Source organism: Dipodomys merriami, unplaced genomic scaffold, assembly GCF_024711535.1.
Source record: "Dipodomys merriami isolate MVZ:Mamm:240054 unplaced genomic scaffold, mDipMer1.0.p SCAF_34, whole genome shotgun sequence".
NCBI classification, from domain to species: Eukaryota; Metazoa; Chordata; class Mammalia; order Rodentia; family Heteromyidae; genus Dipodomys; species Dipodomys merriami.
This window is the reverse complement of record NW_027204937.1, coordinates 12,449,071-12,466,754: the sequence shown is the minus strand read 5'-3', so window position 1 is coordinate 12,466,754 and position 17,684 is coordinate 12,449,071. Positions and strand designations below refer to the sequence as shown.

The following is a 17,684-nucleotide window of genomic DNA, read 5'->3' as shown; positions in this document are numbered from 1 at the left end:
CAGCTGAGGTTAAACAGCAGGGAAGGGCTGTGGAATGGCGGCTTGGAACTCAGCCCCACGGAGGGTGGGACTAAAGTCGGCCAATCCTAGGGTGGAGGCTGGGGAGAAACCTTGCAGCTTGAAACTCGGGCATCCCCTGGTGGCTTCAAATGGAAGATAAACCCCATGGGAGACAGTAAGGGAAACCTCATCATCCATCTAGATAATTCTCTCCTTCACTTCTGCCCTAAACTATCCCTAGACACATAACCGACCACAAACACATCCCCAGAGGTTTTCTCCTTTTTTAATCAATAACCACCTTATCCAGCTTTGGAAATCTGGACAAAGAGGAGGCTGAGAGGAGGCCTGGTCCAGTGTCTAAGGGTCTCTGAGTGAGTCTGTGTCAACACTTGGGCCCCAACTGGGCCTGTTGGTCAGTTGGGAACAGCAGTTTCCTGAGTAAGAAAGAGCCAGCCCCACTCTCAGGGCAGCATCCCAGTCCCAAAAGGAATCAAGGCCCACCAGGTTGAGCCTATGCCCAAGGCCCTCAGGAGAGTCAATAAATAGGTTAGAGTGTCATCCAGGTCTGCGAGGAGGGGATACAAAGAGCAAGATCAGCTGCCCAGGGACCCCAAACATTCCCAGGCATTCTCCTGTCCTTCTCCAACAAGGAAGTAAATAAATAGACCTTAAACGCAGGAACAGGGGTGTTGGAGCAAGGGGAACCCTTCCCCTTGGAGTTAGTAATTAAATCTCAGGTTAAAAACAAACCAGCCCTAGCCCCTACCAGCTCTACAAAATCCTACAGGACAGGTGAAGGGCTAGCCTGCCTGGGGTACACAGTACCCAGCCTTGCAGGGGTCTGGAAGAGGCCTCATGTCTGTTCAGCAGCTCCTGGGGCTCCCTCCTCCTTTGGGGGTGGCTCCAGGAAAATTGGGGTAACCGATGGTGGCTTCTTCACTCTGGAAGATAACAGAATATACACATGTGAGATGTGGTTGCCTCCTGCTCACTAGACCAATTTCCCAGGGCAGAAAAAGGTCACTCACGAGTAGGGGGAGGCTGGGACCCCCACCACAAGAAAGTGGTTCTTCTTCCGAAATAGTCTCCACAGGCCCCGGTGGTTGCCACGCACATCCAGGTCCCAGATATGGAGGCACTGGCAGGGGTGAGACATGGGAGGAGTGGGTGAGGGAGCTATCAGCTGGGGCCACCTAAAACCCACAACATGGATTTGGACAAGGAAGTTAGAAGAGGGGCTCCCAAAGTATGACAAGAAGGTTCCAAAGTTGAAGACTCCAGAAGGAAGACCGCCCAGGTGTGGAGGGAGTGCATGAAGGATAGGAAGGATACTTCTGGGGTGGGCATTGTTTTCAGGCACCTTGGCAAGCTGGGTCCAGGTGGTAAAGTCATCATCCTTCTCCATTCGGATAAAAGTCACGTAGGTGTGGCCCTCTGTGTCTGGTAGGAAGGAATCATCACAGGGGTTCTTGCTGTGGTCCAAAACCTCAGCCTCGCTGCAGTGGGGGATGGAGAAGACCAAGGTGTCAATTGAGACCTGTTTAATGTTCTACTGTTCCATCCTTATTTTGTGTGTGTGTGTGTGTGTGTGTGTGTGTGTGTGTGTGTGTGTGTGTGTGTGTGTGTGTGTGTGTGTGTGTGTGTGTGTGTGTGTGTGTGTGTGTGTGTGTGTGTGTGTGTGTGTGTGTGTGTGTGTGTGTGTGTGTTAGAACTGGAGTTTGAACACAGAATCTTACACTTGACAGGCAGGTGCTCTACTACTAGCCATTAGTCACGCCCCCAATCCCTGAAGTCTGGGGTTTTTTTTTTTTGTTTTTTCTTTTTGTCTTCTCAGGTTGAATTTAAACTCTAATCCTCCAGATCTCAGTCTCCTGAGTAACTAGAATTATAGGTGTGAGCCACTGGCACCTGGCCTGAATTCTTAACCATATCTGAACTAGGGACACTCATTTTTGTTTTGTACAAGACCCCACAAATTATGGAGCTGTGAATGCTAGTATTTGATCTGCCATACCTGAGTAACCTGTGAATTTCCACTTCATAAGCTTCTTTCTTCAGACTAAAGGAAAAGGCAAAATGAGTTAAGGGTGGAGCAAGTTAACAATGGGTAGGGCAAGGAGTGAACATGGAAAAAGGGCACAAAAAGGCTCAGGTAAACACAGGAGATCCCCAAGACTGGAAGTTACTAGATATTCCCCCTCCAGTCCTCCAGTCCTCCCCCCCCCAACCCCCCACTGCCCTGAAGTCAGTTCCTACCTGTCCACGTTCCTAAGCTGGACACCTGGAACTGTGTTAAACTTGTGCTTCTTAAAGTAGGCTTCCTGAAGTGTGGGTGGGAAGATGAAAATACATGCTCCCTTACCCTACACATACCTCCAAGACCCATGATCTCCTCCTAACTCTCCATCTTCCTCCCAGAGCCTTGTTAACAAGTCTTCCCAGCTTTAATTTGGATTCCCCCGTTCCTAGAGCACTCATGCCTATATGGAAGATTGGGGTATTGATCTGTGAGCTAGCTCCTGTTCCCAGGGGTTCCAGCTAGACTACAGAGCCTTACGAGGTCAGGAACCAACCCTGCAGGAGAAGATAGGCAAAGGGTCAGACTCAGGCGCAGAAGGTGATCTGAGGAGAGTGCCTCAGGAGCTTTGGTATGTGCTGTCTCTGGGGGCCTTCCCGCCTTCTAGGAAATTCCAAACTGAATCCATTCCTTTGAGCTGGGGCATCTTTTTTTTTTTTTTTTAAGTACAGGGGTTTGAATTCAGGGCCTATCCTGGCTAGATTGGAGCTTTACCACATGAACCATGCCTCCAGTCCTGCTTTTAGCTTTTTTGAAGATGGAATATAGTAAACTTTTCTGCCTGGGCTGGCCTCAAACCTTGATGTTCCAGATCTCAGCCTCCTGGGTAGTAAGATTATAGATAGGAAGCGGAGGCAGCTCAGGAATGTTCTTGTTATTCTGGTGGTCCTTTGCAAGTAGGGAGCGTGGGCCTGGAAATTTCTCTGCTTATCTCAGGCTGAAGTATAGGCCTTACTATTTGCAAGGAGGGATGACACGGAAGCTCACACAGCTGATTACTGCTTGGAGGTAGAAATACTTGCCCTACAAGCATAGACTAATGGTTAGAATAGAAATAATAAAGCTGGGTGCTGGTGGTTTACTTCTAGTTACTCAAGAGGCTGAGATCTGAGGATTGCAGTTCAAAGCCAGCCCAGGCAGGAATGTCCATAAGACTCTTATCTCTAATTAACCACCAGAAAACCAGAAATGGCACTGTGGCTCACAGTGCCCCTTCCGACCTTTTCTGCTAATGTGGCTCTGAGGAATTGAACCCAGGGCCTCATACATGCAAGGCAAGCACTGTACCACTGAGCCACCTTCCCAGTTCTGAAACAGGTCTTTTTATGTAGTCTAGTTGGACTCAAACTACTTCAGGCTCTCAAGTGCTGAGGTGGTCCCCACCATGCTCAACCCTTAGTGGGTAGTATTGCTGCCAGTCCCGGGGCTTGAACTCAGAGCCTGAGCATTGTCTTACAGCTTCTTTTTGCTCAAGGCTAGCACTCTACCACTAGAGCCACAATATCACTTCTGGCTTTTTCTGTTTATGTGGTACTGAGGAATCGAACCCAGGACTTCATGCATGCTAGGCAAGCGCTCTACCACTAACCACATTCCCAGCCCTAGGAAATATTTTTTTTCCCCTAGCAGATTAAAAAAAAAAGAGAGAGAGAAGCTGTTTTGTTGTGGTGGCTCACTCCTATAATCCTAGTACTCAGGAAGCTGAGATCTAAGAATCACAGTAAGAAGCCAGCCCAGGCAGGAAAGTCTGTAAGACTCTTTTTTTTTTTTTTTTTTTGTCAGTCGTGGGGCTTGAACTCTGGGCCTGGGCGCTGTCCCTTAGCTCTTCAGCTCAAGGTGAGTGCTCTACCACTTGAGCTACAGCGCCACTTCCGGTTTTCTGGTGGTTTATTGGAGATAGGAGTCTCACAGTCTTTCCTGCCCGGGCTGGCTTTGAACCGCGATCCTCAGATCTCAGCCTCCTGAGTAGCTAGGATTACAGGCGTGAGCCACCAGCGCCCGGCCTGTAAGACTCTTATCTCCAATTAACCACCAAAAAAACAGAAAGTAGAATGGTGGTTCAAGTGATGGAGTGCTAGCCTTGAGCACAAAAGTTCAGAGACAGTGCCTAGGTCCTAAGTTCAAGCCCCAGAACTGGCACCAAAAAAAAACTGTATAGATCAAAAAGAGGCAAAACCATAAAAAATTCCCTAAGCTGACATGGATAGTAAATGACAGAACTGGGACAGCTCTAGAACGCCTCTCACTGACCCCTGTACCACACAGTACTCTACTCACATGGAAGTAGCCATTCATGTTGAGGCCCACAATGCCAAAGTGATAGGATCGGGAAACATCTGGGATTATGCACTCTCGACCCCGGCGTTGCTCGGGCATCCGCATCCACATGTCCCAGTCCCAAAGCTGAGGGGCACAGATTATGAAGGTTAAAAGTTCTGAGCTGATCGAGGACTCCTGCCCCTTCCCCCCGACCCTGCTGGTTACCTTTTCTGGTGTAGGCCACTTGGGTTCAAGCTCCTCCTTATATAAAGATTTCCTGAGTACCCAGCCCAGGCCAGGCATGGTCTCTACACGGTACAGCAGAGCTGGATCCTCAGCTGTGTGTTCATATCCCTGGGGACAGGATCATAGGTCATTGTGGGAGGCCTTAGCTCTGGGCCTCCACCAACTATCTCCCCACTAACCCCTGGCCGCCCAGCCTACCTGGTCATTCCAGGCAGAGATGCAGTACAGACTGTCATCCTCCTCAAGCAGGTGGATGGATTGACTCAGGAAACTGAGAGAGTCGGGGTTCAAGAGGTCAGAGGGGGGCTGGGAAGGTGGCTCAGTGGTAGACTGCTTGCCTCACATGCATGAGGCCCTGGGTTCGATTCTTCAGCACCATATACACAGAAAAAGCTGGAAGTGGCACTGTGGCTCAGGTGGTAGAGTGCTCTCCTTGAGCTGAAGAGCTCAGGGACAGCGCCCAGGCCCAGAGTTCAAGCTCCATGACAGACAAAAAAAAAAAAAAAAAAAAAGAGGTGCTAAAAGATGCTAAAAGAGCTTGAGCAGGGGCTTAGGAGCCATGCCACCTCTCCCCAAATCCCAATTATCTCCCTGCATTCTTTCTACCTTCTATACCTATAGCCTCCAGCACCTGCTCTCCTACCTGTGTTTAAGCTTTTCCCCCACTTTTTGAGCTCTCCAAACCACCTCTCCCCACCTTCTTCCCTGGAGATGTAGTCAAGCAGAGCCGCTGCACTTGGCTGACAGGCACACAGTGGTGGGCCACTCCCCTCACCTGAAAAAATCTACAGCAATGTCCAGGTCCTCTTCCAAAACCACAGCAAACTTGGCGTCCTATATGGGGGAGGAGGGGACATCAGAGTCTCTGAGGCCTCTTCCATATCCCAGTTTTCCAGATCAGGAGGATAAGGTGAGGGAGAGCCTGCTACGTAACAGAACTTATGCCAATGTTTCTGCTCCCTGGCCCAAGAATTATATTGCAAGTACTCACCGGAAACAAGTTGAATGTGGCAGTGAGGCTGGCCTTGTAGTGCTGGGTGGGGAGTGGGAACAGGGCACATGAGATTTGGGATAGAGGATGGGGCCCACGTCTGTCCCCTCTCTCTTTGCCAGGCTGTTACCTGAGACACACGGGCATTCTTGATGCTGATGGGAGTATGTTGGATGCCCCTCAGACCGAACAGCGCCACCACATCCATTGGTTCCTGGGGACATGCCCGCTGGTCATCATGTGTGGCCGGCCACCTTCCCATCAACCTCTGCAGGTCCCCAAATGCCAAGCCCTTCTTATTTCATACCCTTGCCCAAGCTGTCACCCTTGCTGCTCCTCAGCAATCACTGCTGCTCAGGGCCATACCTAGTGCTCTGCTCCTCAGCAATCACTGCTGCTCAGGGCCATACCTAGTGCTCTGCTCTGCCCGAGGTGCCCGCCAAAGCCACACTTACCTCATAGTAGCCATCGATGAAGACTGTGATCATCTGTGGAGACACCCCCTGGGCTGAGAGCAGAGAGCGCAGCATCCTGGGAGGTCCAGGGAAGGGTTAGAGCCTCTGTCCACCCAACTAACCTATTATTTATTTATTTATATTTGTTATTATTATTTGTGTGTGTGTGTGTGTGTGCATGTGCGTGCGCGCGCTGGACCTAGGCTTGAACTCAGTGCCTGGGTGTTATCACCTGAGCTTTTGTAACTCTACCACTTGAACCACAGTTTCACTTCTGGCTTTTTGGTAGTTGCAAAGAAGAGTCTCACAGATTTCCCTGCCCAGGTTGGCTTTGATCCAAGATCCTCAGATCTCAGCCTTTTGAGTAGCTGGCTAGGATTACAAGCACAAGCCACTGGCACCCAGCCCCAACTAATTTATAAATGGGCATGAATTCTTCATGCTCATCCACAAAGAAAAATGGGCCTCATAGCTGCTGCCTTTCTGCCCAGCTCAAGTTCCTCTTGCAGGAAGATGAGCTACGCATCCTCCCACTTGCTAGGCATTTCCCTGTTCCATGCTTACCTGTACAGGTAATTGGGTCGGTTCCCTGCAATGACAGCCACAGGTACGTTGAGGACCTTATTGTCTGGGAGCTGTGTGAGAAACAGCTTTTAGCACTTGCCTTAGTCCCCCTCCAACCCGGGATCCTACCTTAGGGAGGAGCTCTTGCTGTGGGAAGGACTCCAGATAGACAGGGAATGGGTTTGGCACGGTTCCTGTGCTAGTATCTGCACATACTCAGCCCTGCTCCAACCCTAGGCCTCGCTCACACGGTCTACCTCTCTCCTAAACCTTGTCTTTCAGAGCTCAAAGTACAATCTGCAGTTTCTAGTTCCTTCCCAAGCCAGGATAGAAAAAAAGCCCATGACAGACTGCCCCCAGGGTGCCTTGCTAAGCTGGAGGGAGTCCAAACCTCCTTAAGGCCTTAACTCACCGGGTCAGGGCTGAACTCAATGGGAGTGGGGTCCTTGCAGCTGCACACACTCCCATAGCCTTCAACTTTGCTGCAAAAGCGCCGGCGGCGGCGGTTCAGCTCTGTGTCTGCCCAGTGGCACTCTGCCTCTGAGGGAGTTGATGATGGGGTTGACAGGATGGAAGCATGAGGCTACCGTGGTGTGAAAATCTCATCCCCACATACAATTAAAGGAATAAAACTCCAGGAAGAACATTCGGGTGGCTACCCCCCTGTCCAGGATCTGCCCCAGAATCCAGCCCTCCCCAGGCTTACCTTCAGCTGAGCTCAGGGGTACATCAGTTTTGAGCAGGACCGGCTCTCCCCAGGAGGAGAGGGCAGGCGACTTAGAATGTTTCTCCCCAAGAACAGGACCTGGCAGGGGGGCAGGAATGAGGGATAATGAGGGGCTCAGGCTCCAGGACAGGGGCTTCTTTCCAACTCCCTCCTTATTTCCATCTACTCCTCTGCCACTGGCTCCTACATGGCCTCACCCCAGCCCACCCCTGGGGTCTACTCCTTCCTTGAAACTACAAGGTGGACAGCCTCTGGTGGTGGTACCTCCTTTTCGTCCCACGAAGGCCCAGGTATCCCTCCAACCAAGGGCAGGGCCAGCCTGGCTGCCCAGGCTCCTCAGTAGCGCCTTGGCCGTGTCTTTGAGGTGGAAGGAGCCTTCATCCTGGGGCACAAGAGAAGGTGGTCAGCTTGACAGGTGGGATTTCATGAAACAAACCCATACATAGTACCAGCCATGTAGCCAGTACTGTGCTCAACTTTTTACCTACCACATTAAGTGATCCCAAAAACCTTTACTTGGGGCTGGGAAGTTGGCTCAGTGGTAGAGTGTTTGCCTTGCATGCATGAGGCCCTAGGTTCGATTCCTCAACACCATGTAAGCAGAAAAAGCCAGAAATGGCACTGTGGCTCAAGTGGTAGAGCACTAGCCTTGAGCTGAAGAGCTCAACAACAACAACAAAACCCTGGGCTGGGAAGGTGGCTCAGTGGTAGAGCACTTGCCTTGCATGCATGAGGCCCTGGGTTTGATTCTTCAGCACCACATAAGCAAAAAATAAAAAGCCAGAAGTGGCGCTGTGGCTCAAGTGGTAGAGCGCTAGCCTTGAGCTGAAGAGCTGAGGGACAGCGCCCAGGCCCCACGACCGGACCCCCTCCCAAAAAAAAGGAATAACTGTAAACAACAAAATCCTTTACTTGCTTTCACAGGAAAAAAAAAAATGGCAGCCGGATGCTGGTGGCTCACACCTGTAATCCTAGCTACTTAGGAGACTGAGAACTGAGGATTACGGTTTGAAGCCAGCCCAAGCAGGAAAGTCCGTGAGAATCTTGTCTCCAATTAACCACCCATAAAGCCAGAACTGGAACTGTGGCTCAAGTGGTTGAGTGCTAGCCTTGAGTTAAAAAACAGCTCAAGCCAGGCATTGGTGGCTCATGCCTGTAATCCTACCTACTCAGGAGGCTGAAATCTGAGGATCACAGTTCAAAGTCAGCCCAGGCAGGAAAGTCCGTGAGACTCTCATCTCCAATAAACTACCAGAAAGTAGAAGTGGTACTGTGGCTCAAGTGGAAGAGTGCTAGTCTTTCACTGAAGAGCTAAGGGACAGTGCCCAGGCCCAGAGTTCAAGCCCTCGATTGAAAAAAAAAAAAAAAAAGGGGAGGAGCTGGGAAGGAGTCTCAGTGGTAGAAAGCTTGCCTTGAATGTATGAGACCCTAGGTTCAATTCCTCAGTACCACATAAACAGAACAAGCAGGAAGTGGTGCTGTGGCTCAAGTCGTGGAGGTGCTAGCCTTGAGTTGAAGAGATGAGGGACAGTGCCCAAGACCAGAGTTCAGGCCCAAAGACCACAAAAAAAGAAGGGGCTGGGAAAATGGCTCAGTGGTAGAGCGCTTGCCTTGTATGCATGAGGCCCTGGGTTCGATTCCTCAGCACCACGTAAGCAAAAAGAAAAAAAAAAGCCAGAAATGGCGCTGTGGCTCAAGTGGTAGAGCGCTAGCCTTGACTGAAGAGCTGAGGGACAGCGCCCAGGCCCAGAGTTCAGGCCCCACGACCGGACCCCCCCACCAAAAAAAAAAAGAAGAAGAGAAAAAAAGAAAGGAAAAAAAGCTCAGGAAGCCAGGCACCTGTAATCCTAGCTACTCAGGAGGCTGAGGATCGTGGTTTAAAGCCAGCTTGGGCAGGAAAGTCTGGGAGACTCCTATCTCCAATTAACCGCCAGAAAACTAGAAGTGGTGCTATGGCTCAAGTGGTAGAGTGCTTGCTGGTTTGAGCTGAAGAGCTCAGGGTCAGGGCCCAGGCTGAGTTCAATCCCCATAACTGACCAAAAAAAAAAAAAAGGGGGGGGGGGAGAAAATGGAAGGCTTAGAAAGAATCACTCAGTAATCCTTATCAGGTATAGATCAGGTGGGATCCCAATTCCCGGCCACCTTCCCACCCGCTTTTCCCACCACTCTCCTTTTCTGCTCTAGCTCCCTTGACATCTTTGGTGTTTCTTAAACATACCAAGCACAACTCAATTTGAGGCCTTTGCACTTGCCATTCTAGAAATTTCTACCTACAATGTTCTTCTGCCAGAGGGACACTTGACTCACTCCTTTTTTTTTTTTGTCCTCACTCCTCTGCTCACATATTATCTCCTGACAGAGACCCAGGTCCTTTTCTACAATGCAAAAACCATTCCATCCTCTTGCTTTATTATTTCCTTCATATATCATTTCCTGATATTGTTAAGCTTATTCATTTATTTGGTAGTTTTTGGTTCAACTTGCCAGCTACAATGTAAAGTCCATGGGAACAAGGACTCTCTCTCATCTCCTAATGCTTTTCAGCACCAAAGCATGCCTTGTTCACAGTAGATGCTCAGTGTTTCTGCTGGGCCGATGGTTATATCTGTAGTTCTGACTACTCAGGAGGCTGAGATCCGAGGATTGCAGTTCAAAGCCACATGGGCAGAAGAGTCTGTAAGATTTTTCCTCTGACATTTTTTTTTTTTTGTCGGTCATGGGGCTTGAACTCTGGGCCTGGGCGCTGTCCCTGCGCTTTTCAGCTCAAAGCGAGCGTGAGTGCTCTACTGCTTGAGCCATAGCACCACTTCCCAGTCTGTAAGATTTTTATCTTCAATTAACCACCAAAGAAAAATACAAAAACAGGAAGGAGAGATGTAGCTCAAGCAGTAGAGCACCAGCCTTGAGTGAAAAAAAAGCAAAGTGAGGCCTTGAGTTCAAGCCTCAGTACTGGCACAACAAAGCAAAATAAGTAAAACACCAAGTCACCAACATCACCAGGCGCCATTGGCTCACACCTGTAATCCTAGCTATTCAAGAGGCTGAGATCTGAGGATCGCAGTTCAATGCCAGCCTGGGCAGCAAAGTTCATGAGACTCTTTTTTTTGTTGTTGTTGCTGTTGGTCATGGGGCGAACTCTGAGCCTGGACACTGTCCCTCAGCTCTTCAGCTCAAGGCTAGCGCTCTGCCACTTGAGCCACAGCACCACTTGCGGCTTTTTCTGTGTATATGGTGCTGAGGAATCGAACCCAGGCCCTCATGCACTCAAGGCAAGTGCTCTACCACTGAGCCACCTTCCGACGCCCTGTGAGACTCTTATCTCTAATTAACAACCAGAAAACCGGAAGTGGTGCTGGGGCTCAAGCAGTAGAGTATTTGCTTTGAGCTGAAGAGCTCAGGGACAGTGCCCAGAGGTCAAGCCCCACGACCAACAAAAAAGAAAAAAAAAAAAATAAACCCACCAAGGTGAGGATTGGAATGCGAGTCACCTGTCTTCCTCCCACTGTACCTCATCAGGGACAGAGACTCCAGGGTCACAAACAGCAGTGAGCTGGGGATGTAGGGAATGGGACCAGGACATAATCACTGACCTTGACAGTGCAGATAAGCACCCGGCCCGGCGCCACCATGTTGAGAAACAGCACCATGGCCTCATCCTCGTGAGGAGAGTATGTGTCAAATACGCGCTTTGCCATCACATGGCCCTAGCAGGGGACACAGTTCCCATGAGTTCATGTCACCAGCCAGGAGAGCCCTGTTTCTGCCCTCTTGAGTCCCCACCCTAGAACCTCACCGTGGCCTGGTTGAGGACGATGACATGGATACCACGGCCCTGCTCCCGGGCTTCATCCTCAAGCACCTGCGTGGTGGCAGAGACAAAGTCCAATTTGTCACTAGGCATTTGAGGTATCTCCATCTTCTAGGCAGTTAAAATACTAGTGGTGCAAACACTCCCGCCTCTCATGCATGCCAGTGTTCAGTTTTTTTGTGCTGGTCCTGGGGTCTGGGCTCAGGGTCTATGCATTCTCCCTGAGTTTCTTTTGCTCAAAGCTAGTGCTCTACCACTTTAAGCCACAGCTCCACTTCCAGTTTTCTGGTGGTTAATTGGAGTCTCATGGACTTTCATGCCTAGGCTAGCTTTGAACTATGATCCTCAGATCTCAGCCTCCTGAGATGCTAGAATTATAGGCCTGAGCCACCAGTGCCCAGATGTTTATAGTTCTAATTCAGCGTGTAGAACACCTGTTCCACGAAGCAGCCACCACATCCTATCAGAAGAGACATCTTTCCATCTTTCCTCTTATCATTTCCATGGCTCCTAGGGCCCTTGACTGTCTCTGCTCCATCTGGCAATACCACAATCCTCCATCAGACCCAACCAATCCTCCATCAGACCCAACCCCTTCAAGTAAGGGTCCCATTACCTCCTGGTGCCCATTGCCCAGCTCAAGGCCAAAGAAAGAACTAGGAAGCGGTGATGAAGTAATCAATGCATTAACTGTCTCCTAATGGTCACTTTTGAGGCTTCACTACTTAAAGACATTTCATGTGCTTCACTTAATCCTAGTAAGTAGAAGTCATTTGTTCCAGACGACAGCTGAAGAACTGAGGGCTCCAAACTCACAGAGCTTGAAAAAGAAACTGGCAGAGCTACAGTTCCCACTGAGCCAGTGGACCCACAGTGAAGAGAGCGACTGTACACAGGCCCTGGCCCTCTCACCGTGGTGCCATCCACTGCCACATACACTTTGCTGCGGCTGGAGTACACCTCCACATCCAGGACCCGCTGGGGACTGCTGCCTCTGCGCCGTGGGGACTCCAAGCGACCCAGGGCCTCATCTGGAGGGGGTCAACAGTCATGGAGAGCGTTTCCTCACTAGCCATATCCCCTGGGATCTGCCTGACAGATCCCTGCCTCCCAGGCTTCCCCCAATCCCATCCTCAGCCCGGTCCCTACCATAATCCTGCTCTGGCTCCAAATCTTCATTGGCTTCACTGATTGCTCGCCGAGTATCCAGGATCAACTTGATGTTGACAATGACAGTCACCAGCAGGAAAAGCACAGCTCCTGTCTGAGAGGAGAGGTGGGGAAGACTGAAAACCCGAAGGCAGGGTGCCAGTGGCTCATGGATGTAATCCTAGCTAATCACGAGGCAGAGATCTGAGGATTATGGTAAAAAGCCAGCTCAGGCAGCAAAGTCCATCTCCAATTAACTATCAAAAAGCTGGAAGTGAAGCTGTGGCTCAAGTAGTAGAGAACCAACCTTTTTTTTTTTTTTTTTTTTTTTGTCGGTCATGGGGCTTGAACTCTGGGCTTGGGCACTGTCCCTCAGCTCTTCAGCTCAAGGCGAGCGCTCTACCACTTGAGCTACAGCGACACTTCCGGTCTTCTAGTGGTTTATTAGAGATAGGAGTCTCACGGTCTTTCCTGCCCGGGCTGGCTTTGAACCGCGATCCTCAGATCTCAGCCTCCTGAGTAGCTAGGATTACAGGCGTGAGCCACTGGCGCCTGGCGAGAACCAACCGTTGAGTGAAAAAGGTAAGGGACAGTACCTGGACCCTGAGTTAAGAAAGAAAAAAAAGGGGCTGAGAAGGTGGCTCAGTGGTAGAGCGCTTGCCTTGCATGCATGAGGCCCTGGGTTCGATTCCTCAGCACCACATAAGATAAAAGCCGGAAGTGGCACTGTGGCTCAAGTGGTAGAGCGCTAGCCTTGAGCTGAAGAGCTGAGGGACAGCGCCCAGGCCCAGAGTTCAGGCCCCACGACCGGATCCAAAAAAAGAAAAAATATATATATAACAAAACAAAAATGCTGAGCACAGGTGGCTTATGCCTGTAATCTTATCTAGTCAGGAGGCTGAGATCTGAGGATCAAGGTTCAAAGCCAGCCCCAGCAGGAAAGTCCGAGAGGTTCTTATCTCCAATAAACCATTCTGTGGCTAAAAGTGGTAGAGTGCTAGCCTTGAGCAAAAAAACTCAGAGGCAGTGCCAGACCCCAAGTTCAAGCCCCACAACCAACCAAAAAAAAAAAAGCCGGAAGTGGAACTGTGGCTTAAGTGGTAGAGCCCCAGAGTTCAAACCCCAAAACCAGAAAAATAAAACAACAAAAAACCCTTCAGATCATAAAGTGTCTTTCTGAAAGGAGGACCCTGGGGGCTGAGGAGGTGTGCCTTGCATGCCTGAGGCCCTGGGTTCGATTCCTCAGCACCACATAACCAAAAAAAAAAAAAAAAAGATGATTTTTGTCGGGCACTGGTGGCTCACGCCTGTAATCCTAGCTACTCAGGAGGCTGAGATCTGAGGATTGCGGTTCAGAGCCAGCCCAGGCAGGAAAGACCATGAGACTCCTATCTCCAATAAACCACCAAAAAACTGGAAGTGGCTCTGTGGCTCAAGTGGTAGAGCACTAGCCTTGAGCTGAAGAGCTGAGGGACAGTGTCCAGGCCCAGAGTTCAAGTCCCATGACCGCCAAAAAAAAAAGAAAGGAGGACCCTGGTTGCAGCAAGGACATAGGGAAAACCTAGGCTCTGTTAAAAGACAGATCTAGCCCTCAACCAAGGTCTGGTTTCATGATCACCTCCTCCAGAAGCCTCCCCTGATTGTTCCATCTCCAACAGGATCCTCCCAACCCAGAGGTCTTGTATTCTTGCGTGTGAATCCTTGATCCCCTCCACAGTTAGTTCCTAGAGATGGAGCCAAGCCCAGAGAAGCAAGCTGGGGCTCACATCTGGAAGCTAGCCCTAATTGCCTGACAGATGCACTGCTGATCAGACTTCAAACTGTCTAGGAAGTCAGACTTCGGTTCTGATTCCAGAACTCTAAGGCTAAGCTACAATCTCGAAGTGGCTAAGAAAGGTCATCGAAACCACTCTAGGCTGGGGGAAAGCTATGAAGGGGGCCCCTGGGACATTTGGGACCCCTTTCTACCTGACAGAATCTCCGCAGGGCCCTCTGGTTTGTCAGTTTATACTTCCAGGTAAGATACCAGCTCCGCTTCTTCCTAGCCCCAAAGGGCTTAAGGAGGGGACCGGACTTCCAGTCATCCATGCTGTATTGGGGGGAGAGTCACCACTGTCTTGGCCAGTCCATGACTTCAGCAATCTGAGGGGACCAGAGGGTCACATGGATGGAGTAAGGCGCTCCTCCCAAGGTCTGATGCCTTCTGGAGAGATGAAGACCTCCCAGCAACATTTCCCTGCGAACATTCCACGCTGTGTGACCTGGGGAAAGTGGCTCAACTTCTCTGGGCCCAGCAGGGAAACCTTCAGAAGGGTTGATCACCTGGAAATTCCCTGGGGCTGGAGGAACTGAGTTTTAGAGCTGTTTAGGGCCTCAGGGATGGAGGCCAAATAATGGGTTGTCAGGGTTCATCAACCCGTGGGAGCAGGAACAAGCGAGTGGGCCAGGAACCGCGACCTCCCTCGCCCCACTCTTCCCCCAGCTCTAATCTTCACCCACTCCATCTGACTCCACTCCTCTCCTCCCCAGGCTCAGGGCGGCCCGGAGACTCGGGAGCCCGACCTCTGCCGCGTTCTCCCGCCCGCCCCTCGCCCCGCTCGGTCCCCCCCGCCCGGAAGAACTCACTGCTCCAGGGCCCGGGGCCCCCATCGGGCCCGCACCGCTCGGCCCAGCGCGCCGCGGCCTCCGCCTCCTCCATGCCGCTCGCAGCCCCGCCCCGCCCCGGCCGGCCCCGCCCCCCAGCTTCCGCCGCCGCCGCCGCCGCCGCGGGGTGAGAGGGCGGCGGGCGGCGCTTCGGGCTGCGTCTCCCCGCCGCACACACAGCGCGGCTTGGGGCGCCTCCGGGCCGGGGCGGGGCGTCAGGCCGCCGGGCCCGCCGGGGCGTGCGGGGGGCGCCGGGCCGCCCCGTCCGCTCAGTGCGCTGACCTCGGAGCGCGGTGCGTTCACCGTCTGTTTGCTGTTACTCCTTCCGCCCAGGCTTCCTCGGCCCCCGCGCTGGGACGCGGCCTGGGCGCCGTCCCGCAGCGTTACCACTTTGAGTCGGTGGTGAGTGGGGCTTCCTGCCCCGGCTGGCGCTCTGCTGCGGGCCTCAGATCTCAGATCTCAGCCTCCCGAGTGGTGAGGATTCCAGGCCCGAGCCTCCGGCGCCGGGCTGAAGTGCATTTTTAGTTTTGCACCACCACCAGGGTTTGAACTCAGTGCCTGGGTCCTGGTCCTTTAGCTTTTTTTTTTTTTTTTCTTTTTTTACTCAAGGCTGGCATTTTTAACCACATAAGCCAACGACTCCATTTCCAGCTATTTGGTGGTGAATTGGAGATAAGAGTCTCATGGTTTTTCCTGCCCAGGCTGGCTTTGAACTGAGATCGTCAGATCTCAGCTTTCTAACTTGTTAGGATTACTAGTTTAAATGAGGTAATACTAAGCCGGGCGCTGGTAGTTCTCATCTGTAATCCTAGCTACTCAGGAGGCTGAGATCTGAGGATCTCGGTTCAAAGCCAGCCCAGGCAGGAAAGTCCATGAGACTCTTATCTCCAATAAACCACTCCCGGGAAGTGGCACTGTGGCTCAAGTACAAGTGGTAGAGTGCTACCCTTGAGCTGAAGAGCTGAGGGACAGCATTCAGGCCCAGAGTTCAAATCCCATGACTAAAAATTTAAAAAATGAGGTAATACATATAAAATGCTTTTTTTTTTTTAACATAGCATTTCTCAAACTTTATCTTCCATCAGAATCATCTGGAGAGCTTGGCCTAGATGCTGTCCCTTAGCATGGTTGGCACTCTACCATTGGAGCCACAGCTCTACTCCTGGCCTTTTGGTGCTTAATTGGAGATTCAGGGACTTTCCTGCTCTGTCTGGCTTCAAACCAAAATTCTCAGATCTCAGCATCCTGAGTAGCTAAGGATTATAGATGTGAGCCACTAGCGCTTGGCTTCATAGTTTTATCTTATTTTTTTGTGCCAGTCCTGGGGCTTGAACTCAGAGCCTAGGCTCAGTCCCTGAACTTCTTTTGCTAAAGGCTTGAGCTACAGCTTTACTTCAACTTTTTTGGAATAGTTTACTAGAAATGATTCTCACAGACTTTCCTATCCAGACTAGTTTTGAATCTTAATCCTCCTACTCAGCCTCCTAAGTAGCTAGGAGTATAGGTATGAGACCAGCTCCAATGAAGTTTTGGGTACAGTAATCTGGGCAGACCAGGTATTTTTCTTGGTATTAGGAAAAGACCTCCAAGCTTTCTACATGCAAAGCACATACCCCTAAGCCCAGAGTTTTGTACTTTTAACCAATTCCAAGGTGATATTAAAGCTTACTGAAGTGTTTGGGGCAGAACAGAATGAACTCTTACTGTTTTGTGAAGAGTGGACTGAGATTATTTTGAACTTTATTGATTCCATCTTCCTTCTGCATGGTGGAGTGCTATCTCCCAACCTTTAACATTGCTTACCTCAGGGGTTGAGGCAATAGGTGATTTTTCTCTAATAAGTATGTGTTAAATCAGAACACAACTCATTTTTTTAATTGTTATTATAAAGGTGACATATAGAGGGGTTTCTGTTTCATAAGTCAGGTAATGAGCACATTTCTTTTTGGACTATGTCACCCCTTCCCTCAGTCTCACCTAGTTTTTCCCTCCAGTCCCCACCCACAAGTTGTACAATTCATTTTCAGCGTAGAATATACTGAGTACCACTACTTCACTTTTCACCCTTTGTACCTCCATTTCTGTGCCCCCCCCCCGCACACTTCCCCTTCCAAAGACAAATGAACAAATAAGACAAAAAAACAAGACCTGGATGATGATGATCATCATCATCATGATCATGATGATCATGATGATTTTGGTCAGTTGTGGGGCTTAATCCCAGGTCCTGGATGCTTTTCTGTGCTTTTTCATGCAAGACTAGCACTCTACCACTTTAAGCCATAGCCACCAGTTTTCTGGTGGTTAATTGAGATAAAAGTCTCATGGACTTTCCTGTCTAGGCTGGCTTTGAACTGCTGTCCTCAGATCTCAGCCTCCTAAGTAGCTGGGATTATAGGTATGAGTCACTGGCTCCTGACTTAAATATTATCTTATATGATCAGATGCACATAAGCATTGTGCCTTTGTGTTCCTCCCCTAAGAGTATCCTCCTTTGGTCTCACTGTGTATGAATGCTTACAGTCCTGTATGTTTTATCATGTACCAGTGTATATTAGATCTAGTTTCTGCATATGAGAGAAAACGTGCCATTTGTCTCTGAGTTTGGCTTACCTCACTTAACATGATTTATTCTAGGTCCATCCATTTTATATCCTGCAAAATGACTAATGGCTTTATAAAATTCCATTGTGTATAGCAACATTTTTTCGATCTGCTCATTTATTGTAGGATATCCAGGTTGTTTACATAACTTGGCTATT

The 17,684-nt window shown here is 50.2% G+C and overlaps 1 protein-coding gene across 2 annotated transcripts; it reads right to left on the bottom strand.

The window, feature by feature from the left end:
• Nucleotides 1–268: 268 nt before the first annotated feature.
• On the bottom strand, nucleotides 269–14,993 carry Pomgnt1 (protein O-linked mannose N-acetylglucosaminyltransferase 1 (beta 1,2-)). 2 transcript variants are annotated; one of them, XM_069987331.1, is made up of 22 exons: nucleotides 14,905–14,993; nucleotides 14,248–14,421; nucleotides 12,280–12,394; nucleotides 12,043–12,161; nucleotides 11,116–11,181; nucleotides 10,913–11,026; nucleotides 7,587–7,704; nucleotides 7,302–7,400; nucleotides 7,008–7,135; nucleotides 6,596–6,666; nucleotides 6,032–6,107; nucleotides 5,707–5,790; nucleotides 5,577–5,618; nucleotides 5,361–5,419; nucleotides 4,784–4,856; nucleotides 4,565–4,693; nucleotides 4,358–4,483; nucleotides 2,260–2,324; nucleotides 2,018–2,062; nucleotides 1,364–1,499; nucleotides 1,032–1,141; nucleotides 269–944 (listed from the first exon to the last, which is right to left on the bottom strand). In XM_069987331.1, exons 2-22 carry the CDS (start codon nucleotides 14,365–14,367, stop codon nucleotides 857–859), a joined length of 1,983 nt encoding a protein of 660 aa, XP_069843432.1. In that variant the 5' UTR covers nucleotides 14,368–14,421; nucleotides 14,905–14,993; the 3' UTR covers nucleotides 269–856. The 2 variants fall into 2 exon arrangements, with proteins under 2 accessions (XP_069843432.1, XP_069843433.1); XM_069987332.1 differs by having other exon boundaries at nucleotides 14,248–14,515; nucleotides 14,905–14,976.
• Nucleotides 14,994–17,684: the final 2,691 nt, after the last annotated feature.